We start from the raw sequence: 12,086 nt of genomic DNA, 5'->3' as shown, positions 1-12,086 counted from the left end.
GTCGCCCATGTTCAGCTCAGGTCTAAGTGAGCGCAAGCGCGGCAAAGTGCGTCTACTGAATAATTGCTGGTGCAGGCACAACTCAGGCAGGAGAGGTCTTCAGCCGGTGGGGTTGGCATCTCCTCCAGATCAGCTATTTATATTTTCAGGAGCCAAGGGCAGGGTCATTTTGGGGCAGGAGGGGGGAGAGAGAGAATTGCATGCCCACCTACAGTGGGTTAAGGCCCACCCAGAACTGGCTTGGTGGCCACACCACTAGTGTGAGTGTGTGTATCTGTTTATATCAGTGTAGGTATGGGTTGGGGGGGTGGTGTTTGGGACATAGCAGCCAACTTTTCAAAATTATTGGGGGTGCTAAACCCACTGAAAATAACCCTTCCCTGGACATATACAAGGACTTTTCTGAATATTGGAGGTGCTCAAGCACCCTGAGAGTCAACTCCTATGGTTTGGGGTGTTTGTGTCAGTGTGTGTATTGGTTTGGGGGGGGGGGTTGTGGGTGTCTTTATCAGTATAAGTAAGGATTGGGGTTTATGTGTGTGAGGCTGTGATTACCTCAGTGTATGTACTGGAGCTGTGTGGGCATTTGATGTGTTTGTGTGATTGGGGAAGGGAGGGGAGCATGTGAGTGTTGTGGGTTGTTTCTGTCAGTGTGTGAATGGGGGGGGGGGTGTATATGTGTTAGTGTGTGAGGGAGCTACAGGTGTGTATGTATGTGTAAAGGGAAGTTGTGATAGTGTATACATGGCTGTATATGTGGCAGAGAGGAAGGAGTCTATGTGTGTTCCAGGGCACGAGGAAACTGTTTGGGGTGTTTGTGTTAATATATGTATATCTGTGGAGGGGGGGGGGGGGTGAGTTGTGGCAGCAAATGCATGGGTGTTTCTGTTTCCATCAGTTCCATGTGTGTGTGGGGGGGGGGGGGAGGAAAGGGGTATAAGAGTTTCACTCACTGGTACAAACATCCTGAAACACAATCAGCAGGGTGTTATGTCAGTGTGTGTGTTTGTTCTCACTATTATTATCTGTATGGGAGGTTTGGGTCAGTGAGGAAGCTGTTAAGGGGTGTTTGTATTGTCGGTATTATTGTGTAGATGGAAGGTGTGTTTAAGGGTGTTTGTGTCAGTGAGTGTGAGGAAACTGGTTTGGAGGGGGAGGTGTTTGCATCAGTATGTGTGTTGTCACTATTATTGTGTGTATGAGAGGTGTGTCCAAAGAGAATCCACGTACATGGAGGACTCAAGAGATCCCACGGAGAAACTCAAGCAAGGAGGAAAGTGGGAATGAGAACCAGGATTTCCAAAGAGAGGACCGCAGAAGAGATGAAATGAAACAATATTTATTGCGAAACAAAATGACTCAACACAACGTTGTGTTTCGGCCCAAAGGCCTACATCAGGAGTCTATAAATTAAAAATAATGATTAAAAGAATAAATAAAAATACAACAGAAACAAAAACTAAAACAAACACCTGATAGACAAACGAGATAAAAATGATATACAGTGTAAATATATATTGTGACACCTTTCACAATACCTTACCTAGCACCTTACATCTAAACCATACACCTTCAACCGATTATTGACTGTATTTAAGATCATGTAATGACTGCATCATAACAACACTCTGTAAGCCACATAGAGCCTGCAAAAAGGTGGGATAAATTGGGGTACAAATGCAATAAATAATAATAATAATATTGTAATCCTATTATTCCTCGGTGCGGGCCGACAACTTCTGGGCTCAGCCCTCCCTGGCTTGAGCTCCCCTCTTTCACACAGTCCAAAAGTAAGACACAAAACTCCCTTCAGGATCCACAGCTTTTAATTCAGAGACCTCTTATACAAGCCTCTCAGCAGTCCAAAATATGGCTTACAGTTCCCTTTAAAAGGCTTTCAGACCTTTTCTTTATCAACACAGTTCAAGTCTGTTTAAGCATAGTCCATAACAGAAGAAATCAAAGAAGGAAAAGATCACCTGCTCTCTGAATACCTTCTCTCTCAGAGACCTGCAGGTTGGGCAGTTCACCTCCCTCTTCACAGCTACTTCGCTCTGTGTCCGCCCACCGCTGGCCCTTTATACATGCAAACTTTGGTCATTTGTATCCTCATAGTCCATGGGTACTTGCTCCTCCAAACTGTTCTCTCTTGCAGGGGAGTCAAGTCCTTCTTCTATGCCTTCCATCCAATCAGGCGCTTCTCCACCCTTCTCTCTTAGTTCCTCATTCCCATCAGCTGACCTGTACCTTTCTTCTGCTTCATCTCAGGTGGGTGGAATCCTATATTAATTTCTTATCCATGGAAACGGAGTTTTAACATTGCTGCTCCCTCTACTGACCACTCTCCGGTATAACTTCTTTTCCCGTGGTGCCCTTCCTTTCCTTCCTAGAGAAGGACTCCATGTCGGGGTTTCTGGATGCCCTTTCCTCCCCTCTCCCCCCTAGGATAGTTCTCTACTGGCCACTCTCCGGTATAACTTCTTTTCCCCTGGTGCCCTTCCTTTCCTTCCTAGAGAAGGACTCCATGTCGGTGTTTCTGGATGCCCTTTCCTCCCCTCTCCCCCCTAGGATAGTTCTCTACTGGCCACTCTCCGGTATAACTTCTTTTCCCCTGGTGTCCTTCCTTTCCTTCCTAGAGAAGGACTCCATGTCGGTGTTTCTGGATGCCCTTTCCTCCCCTCTCCCCCCTAGGATAGTTCTCTACTGGCCACTCTCCGGTCTCACTTCTTTTCCCCTGGTGCCCTTCCTTTCCTTCCTAGAGCAGGACTCCATGTCGGGGTTTCTGGATGCCCTTTCCTCCCCTCTCCCCCCTAGGATAGTTCTCTACTGGCCACTCTCCGGTATAACTTCTTTTCCCCTGGTGCCCTTCCTTTCCTTCCTAGAGAAGGACTCCATGTCGGTGTTTCTGGATGCCCTTTCCTCCCCTCTCCCCCCTAGGATAGTTCTCTACTGGCCACTCTCCGGTATAACTTCTTTTCCCCTGGTGTCCTTCCTTTCCTTCCTAGAGAAGGACTCCATGTCGGTGTTTCTGGATGCCCTTTCCTCCCCTCTCCCCCCTAGGATAGTTCTCTACTGGCCACTCTCCGGTATAACTTCTTTTCCCCTGGTGCCCTTCCTTTCCTTCCTAGAGAAGGACTCCATGTCGGGGTTTCTGGATGCCCTTTCCTCCCCTCTCCCCCCTAGGATAGTTCTCTACTGGCCACTCTCCGGTATAACTTCTTTTCCCCTGGTGCCCTTCCTTTCCTTCCTAGAGAAGGACTCCATGTCGGGGTTTCTGGATGCCCTTTCCTCCCCTCTCCCCCCTAGGATAGTTCTCTACTGGCCACTCTCCGGTATAACTTCTTTTCCCCTGGTGCCCTTCCTTTCCTTCCTAGAGAAGGACTCCATGTCGGTGTTTCTGGATGCCCTTTCCTCCCCTCTCCCCCCTAGGATAGTTCTCTACTGGCCACTCTCCGGTATAACTTCTTTTCCCCTGGTGTCCTTCCTTTCCTTCCTAGAGAAGGACTCCATGTCGGTGTTTCTGGATGCCCTTTCCTCCCCTCTCCCCCCTAGGATAGTTCTCTACTGGCCACTCTCCGGTATAACTTCTTTTCCCCTGGTGCCCTTCCTTTCCTTCCTAGAGAAGGACTCCATGTCGGGGTTTCTGGATGCCCTTTCCTCCCCTCTCCCCCCTAGGATAGTTCTCTACTGGCCACTCTCCGGTATAACTTCTTTTCCCCTGGTGCCCTTCCTTTCCTTCCTAGAGAAGGACTCCATGTCGGGGTTTCTGGATGCCCTTTCCTCCCCTCTCCCCCCTAGGATAGTTCTCTACTGGCCACTCTCCGGTATAACCTCTTTTCCCCTGGTGCCCTTCCTTTCCTTCCTAGAGAAGGACTCCATGTCGGGGTTTCTGGATGCCCTTTCCTCCCCTCTCCCCCCTAGGATAGTTCTCTACTGGCCACTCTCCGGTATAACTTCTTTTCCCCTGGTGCCCTTCCTTTCCTTCCTAGAGAAGGACTCCATGTCGGGGTTTCTGGATGCCCTTTCCTCCCCTCTCCCCCCTAGGATAGTTCTATACCCCCTGGATCTTCAGCATACCTAAGTTGCCCTTCCTCACTACAATATATAATACGAACATAAATGCAACACAAGTATTGGTCTATTACAATAAAACATTTGTATTATAGAGTATTATTATCAAACGTATTATATATATATTTACACTGTATATCATTTTTATCTTGTTTGTCTATAAGGTGTTTGTTTTAGTTTTTGTTGTATTTTTATTTATTCTTTTAATGATTATTTTTAATTTATAGACTTCTGATGTAGGCCTTTGGGCCGAAACACAACGTTGTGTCGAGTAATTTTTTCTCAATAAATATTGTTTCATTTCCTCACTTCTGCGGTCCTCTCTTTGGAAATCCTGCTTCTCATTCCCACTTTCCTCCTTGTATGAGAGGTGTGATCCAGGGTGTTCATGTCAGTGTTAAGAAATTTTAGGAGCGGGAGATGTGTGTGTCAGTGTGTGACAAAGCTTTGAGCGGGGTGTTTCAGTGTGTGTGCACAGTTTGGGGGGGAGGTGTTTGTATGTGTGTGTGTGTGTGTGTTGTAAGTATTATTAAATGTATGGGAGGTGCATTCCAGGGTGTTTGTGCAAGTGAGTGTGAGGAAGGAGGTGTTTGTGTCATTGTGAGTGCGTGTGTATTGTCGGTATTATTATTGTGTGTATAGGAGGTGTGTTCCACTGAGTGTCAGGAAGCTGTCCGGATGGTTGTATTTGTCAGTGTCAGTGTCTGTGTGTGTGTGTTTTAGGGTATTTGTGTGTGTGTGTGTGTGTGTGTGTGTGTGTGTTAAGGAAGGTGTGGCTTGTGTACATGGGACGTTTGTGGCAATGTCTGAAAGGAAAAGAGCTGTGATTTTAGACATGACAGTACCTTGTTGATCACTGGTTCTTACTGTTTTATACTGTAATTGTAAATTCCCCTGGAGGGTTCGGGTTCCGCCTGTACTTGCATCAGACTTAACCTCTGTGGTTGCAGGTCAGAGGCCTCAGACAATGTTTATTATGTGTTGTGCTGCTGTGCGCTATGATTCAGTTGTGTCGTGGGACGGTAGCTGCAGAGTGTCGCCCTGTAACTGATTCCAGCCCGTGTGTCTCTCTTTTGCTCTGCAGATCGCAGCAGCCCTGAAGGTTAATGGAGGGCAATGTTATTCACACAGCAAGCGGTGCTACGACAGAGGCTCTTGCTGCTGGCCAGCCTGGCTCTTGGAAGCCTCCTTTACCTAGTCGCCAGAGTTGGGAGCTTGGATAGGTAAGTATGGAAGCCAATGTATGTGTCCATATGAACGTGAATCCGTGCTCTCTCCGACCCCCTCCATGTCTTTCACCTATTGGTCCTCTCCATTTGTGCATCCACATCATGATGCCTTCTTGGCCCTTCCCCCCCCCCCCCTCCGCCCCCTACACCACCAGCTCCCCTGAGTGACACACTTTTGCCATGTACCCTCCTGATTGATGTTCCTCACTTGTGAAGTTCCCTCCTTCACCATCCCTCACAAACTGCTGACTCCCTGGCCACATCACCACTCCCCCATCTAATTTAATTTAGTCCTTAGCCATTGTTTCAAAATCTATTTAGACTAATATTTCATCTAAACAAATGTGGTGGGGAGGGGAACACAAACTACTGACCCCCACAAGCAAAAACAGGAGATGAGTCAGGTACGAATGATGTAGCTTGTTTTCTCCGAGGACAAGCAGGCCATAATTCTCACAAATGGGTTACGTGATCCCGCTTTGCCTGGTCCAGAGCTTCTAACAAGCTTTAACTGAGCTTTTGCAGAACGCGAGACATGCTCCACCGTGCCTTCCCACCTGCAACGAGAGCGCAGTTACCACAGTTTTTGGTGGAGATGAAAATGGTAACGGAATTCAAAAATGTGTGGGATTGGAAAAAATGGATCCACACAAGCTTAGTGAAAATTGGGCAGCAAAGTTAGTACTCGGTAAGACTTCTAAGGTCTGTGCCCTGATTCTGGCTGAACAGTTTTGGAAGGGCTGCAGTGGAGCTTTTCAGGAGCTTCGATGACTTCAGAAATTTAGAACAAGGACAGTGCACACTTCTATGGTCCATGCCCTGAAAATTGCAAGGACAAATCAACATCGGGTATCCATATGAAATATCACATCATAAACTCATTACATATGGTATCTTGTTGGATAGACTGGATGGACCGTATAGGTCTTTATCTGCCTTCATCTACTATGTTACTATCCTGCTTATTTTCAAATGAGAAGGCTGGCCATCTTCCAACACAAATCGGGAGATGGCCGGCCATCTCCTGAAGCCGGCCAAATCGGTATAATCGAAAGCCGATTTTGGCCGGCTTCAACTGCTTTCTGTCGCAGGGCTGGCCAAAGTTAAAGGGGGCGTTTTGGCAGGGTATGGAAGGCGGGATGGGGCGTGGTTACGAGATGGCCAGTTTCGGCCGATAATGGAAAAAAGAAGGCCGGCTCTGACGAACACTTGGCCGGCTTCACTTGGTCCATTTATTTTTAGGACCAAGCCTCCAAAAAGTGCCCCAAATGACAGGATGACCACCGGAGTGAATTGGGGATGACCTACCCTTACCCCCCCCAGTGGTCACCAACCCTCTCCCACCCCAAAAAAAATAAAAGAAAATTCATTTTTTGCCAGCCTCTATGCCAGCCTGAAATGTCATACCCAGCTCCCTGACAGCAGTATGCAAGTCCCTGGAGCAGTTTTTAGTGGGTGCAGTGCACTTCAGGCAGGTGGACCCAGGCCCATCCCCCACCTACCTGTCACACTTGTGGTGGTAAATGGGAGCCCTCCAACCCCCCCCCCCAAAACCCACTGTACCCACATGTAGGTGCCCCCCTTCATCCCTAAGGGCTATGGTAGTGGTGTACAGTTGTGAGGAGTGGGTTTTGGGGGGGATTTGGGGGGGGCTCAGCACACAAGGTAAGGGAGGTATGCACCTGGGAGCAATTTTTGAAGTCCACTGCAGTGCCCCCTAGGGTGCCCAGTTGTTGTCCTGGCATGTGAGGGGGACCAGTGCACTACAAATGCTGGCTCCTCCCACAACCAAATGCCTTGGATTTGGCCAGGTTTGAGATGGCTGCCTTTAGTTTCCATTATCGCTGAAAACCAATGCCGGCCATCTCTAAAGCCGGCCCAAATGTTAAGATTTGGCCAGCTCTGACCGTATTATCGAAACGAAAGATGGCCGGCCATCTTGTTTCGATAATACGGTCGGGGCGCCGCTTTACAGGGCCGCCATCTAGATGGCTGGCCCCATTCGATTATGCCCCTCCACATTATCCACTATGTAACCACTATGTCAATGAGGCTGCCTCTTCCTATAATAGTATTCTGTCTTCTGTTATGGATACTCTCGCTCCTCCCATTCCCTGTTCTGTAAGGCGTACCAAACCCCAGCATTAAATTTTAACTATGTATAGTTCTAGGTTCTAATATTAATACTGGTATCCCATGCAAAATTCAAATATTTTTCATACCGGAAGCATAATGTTATATCATTAGAAATTTTTCTTAACATATTGTATGATGCTCAGAGTGAGTAAAGTGCCTTAAATGAAAGGTATAAATACCAGTTAGCGTACTTAACCGAAATCCATCATCGCACAGGACGCCCTCTCCTCCTGCCCTCAAACAGTTCAATAAAAAAGATTTGCCAACAATAACCTCGAAATTGTCTCTGAAGTCTCAGTGTCTGCAACAAGACTTGCTTAAAAAATCATTGATAGAATCTAGATCCTGAGATCATCAGATGTCCAAAAACAATTACAATGAGTTTAAACCACTTAACTTGAGAAGGTTCTTCTGGTGAAAATCCCACTGTAAGGAAAGAGCAATGTAAAAGTCCCCACAAAAAAAAAAATCAAAACTCAATCTTAACTGTTCTCAATGTGGAACCATGTTTAGCCATTGTCGGCGTCTTCAGGAGGACAGAGCTTATCTACTAAACTTTCAGCTACCCCAGAGAGGGCTGTCCTAACCCATTCTCCTCCCTGCTTCACTGGAACGCTGATGTCGTTAGTTATATATATCGCCTCTCTCTTAATGTATAAGTACATAAGTGTTGCCATACTGGGACAGACCAAAGGTCCATCAAGCCCAGCATCCTGTTTCCATCTGTGGCCAATCTAGGTCACAAGTACCTGGCAAGATCGCAAAACAGTGCATTAGAATCACGGAACGTGTTAATGTAATAAGGGCAAAGCTGACAAAATGTTGGAAAGCAAAAAATCCCAGCTTCAAACCAAGAGAAATTTGAGTTTCCATTGATGATCCCAACTTTATTTCCAATGAAGAAACTATCTTTTGAGTTTTATTGGTACCCCTGACACTTCCGGAAAAGACTGTCACAGGATCTGAACCCCACGAGATATAAAGTATATGTTTTTTTCTGGACTGAATTTCAGAAGATGTTTGAGGAGGGAGTTTAGTGTGGGAAAGATATCGAGGATTGATGGCAAGAGTTTGTCAATTAGTTCTCTTGTTTGAAAGTGCCGTGACACCAAATGACAAAGGAGCCCCTCTTCCCTTTTTAAAACAGGGCAAATAACTGCTGTTTTTAGCATTTGAGTGAACTCCCAAATTTATAATAGTCTGTAAAGTGGTTTTACAGCTTTTGATGGTGAAAGGTCTAAAATACACATCTTTGGCTGCTACTGTCCAGCATTTAATTACATAATGGAAACAGCAAAGCAGTGTCATCAAATGTACCCCTCCTCTCCCTGGTAAGATTAGGGAATGGTTGGAGCAGTACGAGAACTATTTGGTGTTGATACTATGCTGTCTTGAAGTATTTTAGACAATGGTAGATAAAAACCCAACATCCAGTCATGAGGTAATAAGATGGAAAATAATCCTACAAATAGAACAGATACTGGCAGGTCAGGACTAATTGGTCCCATCCAGTCATCCCGATCATTTCCCTCTTCTGGATATCACCCAGGCCAGACTGATCACCTGCAAGATATTGCTTCCTATTCCAGCCAGTTTTGTTGTCTTCATTCCTTGGTCCTCTACCATTCTGGGTCATTAGCTTTTCATTAATGCTTCATATAATGTAGGACTTTAGTCTACATTTTTTAATCATAATAATGCTTGTTAATTTGTCTGAATTTGTTACCCTCCTTACATGGTCTTTCTACTAATTGCAGATTGCAGCCCCTCAGCCCTATTGATGGTCACCTGGGACCCCATGAGGACCAGATCCCACTACGTGCCCTACAGTCCAAGAAGGGGATCTTAAATGAATTCTACAACGGCAACACCAGCCAGGAGCAGATCCAACTACATTCCCTTGTGCAGCAGCTACCTAAAGCCATTATCATTGGGGTGAGGAAAGGGGGCACTCGAGCCCTGCTGGAGATGCTGAACCTCCACCCTGCTGTGGTGAAAGCCTCCCAAGAAATTCACTTTTTTGACAATGATGAGAATTATGGCAAGGGCATGGAGTGGTATCGGAGGAAGATGCCCTTCTCCTACCCTCACCAGATCACGATTGAGAAGAGTCCAGCGTACTTCATCACAGAGGAGGTCCCTGAACGCATTTACAAAATGAATTCATCTGTCAAGCTTTTGATCATTGTCCGAGAACCGACCACCAGGGCCATCTCTGACTACACACAGGTGCTGGAGGGCAAGGAACGGAAGAACAAGACCTATTACAAATTTGAAAAGCTGGCCATGGATGCCAAAAGCTGTGAAGTGAACACTAAGTATAAGGCTGTGCGAACCAGCATATACACCAAACATCTGGAGCGGTGGCTGAAGTACTTCCCTGTTGAGCAATTTCATATCGTAGATGGAGACCGGCTCATCACAGAGCCATTGCCTGAACTGCAGCTGGTGGAGAGCTTCCTCAACCTCCCCGCTAGGATCAGTCCGTACAACTTATACTTCAATGCCACTCGCGGCTTCTTTTGCTTACGGTTCAACATTGTCTTTAACAAGTGCCTGGCGGGTAGTAAGGGACGCACACATCCAGAAGTGAACCCGGCTGTCGTCGCCAAGCTGCACAAGTTCTTCCACCCTTTCAATCAAAAGTTCTTCCAGATTACAGGCCGAACATTTAACTGGCCCTAGTTGATGTCCTAGAGCACAGAGATATGATGCTCCAGGAGGTCTCCTATCTGACACTTACATGCACTTTCTATGGACATCTTTAGCAAATTGAAGCTTTGTTTCCTGGTTCTCTTGGTTTGAGGGGTTAGAAAAATCTATTTATACAAGGCTAAACAAGAAATATGTGACCAAATACCAGGTGGGATCATTTTTCTGCACAGCAGTAACTGCAAAAAATTAAGAAAATGTCTTTCCTCTTTATGTAAAAGAATCCTTAAGGTGGAGATTGGTCTGTTGTATCCTGACAGCCCAGTGCCAGAGGGGTCAGTGGGAAGTGGGATGTCCTTTTCATGTAGCTGGGCAATGGGGTATTGTGGGAGGAAATCAAGTGCACAGCCAGCTTAATAAGTATATTGTCTACTGGTATGGGCGAGATGCTTCCTAGAGAGCAAGGACAAGGGGAGAGAGTGTGCCCCTATGGTACCCACCTCTTGAGACTGAGACAGTCTAACACCGTCGGCCTCTCTATCTCTCGATCACAAAGCTCCGCAAAGGTTGGAGAAGCAGCTGAGTCATTTGCAGAAGGGAGTTCTCAACACTGCAAACAGATGCAACTCACTGATTTCTTGCCATGGTCATAACATAAGAACAAAAGAGTAGCCATACTGGGTCAGACCAATGGTCCATCTAGCCTAGTATCCTGTTTTCCATACAGTGGCCAAGCCAGGTCACAAGTACCTGGCAGAAACACAAATCATGGCAACACTCCATACTACAAATCCCAGGGCAAGCAGTTGCTTCTCATGTCTGTCTCAATAGCAGACTATGGACTTTTCCTCCAGGAATTTGTCCAAACCTGCTCGTTACACTGCAAACAGATGCAGCTCACTGCTTTGTACCACTGTCTTCTGCAGTGCAGTAAACATGATATTTCTATGGCCTCTACACTTTGCTGCCCTACGGAATTTTCCACTGAAATATTTAATATTGCAAAATGTGCTCATTGCCGTGAGTGTGTCTCATAGCATTTTGAAATGAAAACTTCACTATTTTATGCTAATAGAGTGATGAAAAGGTTTTAGCATTTTTAGACTCTGCCCCATGCAATCGACACAGTGAACTGGCAGATCAATCATCATTGTTTGAATAAAATGCAAAAATGCTTCTGTCTTTGGTATAAGAAGTAGTCTGAAAACATTGTTGCACTTAAGTGTGTAAACAGAAGTAGAGAGAGAAAATTGGACTTAAAATTAAGTGCAGTTTCTTATGTGTCCGAGTACTAAGCTTTGAAGGGTGAACGAACGTGGACAGAAGAGGTGGTCTGCCCTGCTGAGAGGTTTGACGTCCATAGCTCAGCCACTCACTACACAACCCCATGAAAGAGGGGCAATTTCCAAGCCATTTCTGTGAGTGTCTGACCTGCAAAACTGCGCTTTGAAAACTGCCCATCTTGTGCGCAGTTCTAAGCACTGCGAAAAAAACAGGCAGACTTTTACCCACCCAGTGCAGGGACATTCCCCAGATAAGCAAGCGTGGCTGGCTGCAGAACTTTGTTCCTTAGGTAGTTTCCAGACATGTGGTCAGTTCAAAAATTAGAGCACAGAAAGGGGTATCAGTTTGGTTGTATATGGCAAAATGAAAATATGTATTTGTATATACAAGAGTTAAATGAAAAGTAATGCCTCCACCACCGTAATTTATCAACAGATGGCAGCACTGATACATTACACATGTTCACTTGTTCTTTGAAATCTCTCAGTCGGCAAGAAGTGTCTATGTGAAGAGGCTGTTTTGCTATTGCTTGTGAAGTGGAAGTATGAAGTGAGCACTTGGTGCGATTTAAGCAACTTGCCATGATAAAATTTCTGACTATTTAAGGAGTCTCTCCAATTGTAATTCACCTTCACATGCCAAGTGTGTCAGCAATTTCCCTTTGAATGATCCTTCAATTGTCCTTTACAAGTTCATCAACCTTTCTCCTATGAG

At 45.9% G+C, this 12,086-nt stretch overlaps 1 protein-coding gene across 1 annotated transcript in view; it reads left to right on the top strand.

Moving 5' to 3' along the window:
* HS3ST5 (heparan sulfate-glucosamine 3-sulfotransferase 5) overlaps nucleotides 1-10,414 on the top strand; it is an 80,212-nt gene extending 69,798 nt beyond the window's left edge. The window contains exons 2-3 of the mRNA XM_030195673.1: nucleotides 5,156-5,294; nucleotides 9,194-10,414. Coding sequence (XP_030051533.1) covers nucleotides 5,188-5,294; nucleotides 9,194-10,121 — 1,035 coding nt within the window. The 5' untranslated portion in view covers nucleotides 5,156-5,187 and the 3' untranslated portion in view covers nucleotides 10,122-10,414. The remainder of the gene's footprint in view (nucleotides 1-5,155; nucleotides 5,295-9,193) is intronic.
* Nucleotides 10,415-12,086: the final 1,672 nt, after the last annotated feature.

The sequence above is a fragment of the Microcaecilia unicolor genome, chromosome 3 (genome assembly GCF_901765095.1).
Source record: "Microcaecilia unicolor chromosome 3, aMicUni1.1, whole genome shotgun sequence".
NCBI lineage: Eukaryota > Metazoa > Chordata > Amphibia > Gymnophiona > Siphonopidae > Microcaecilia > Microcaecilia unicolor.
This window is presented reverse-complemented; position numbering and strand designations above follow the sequence as displayed.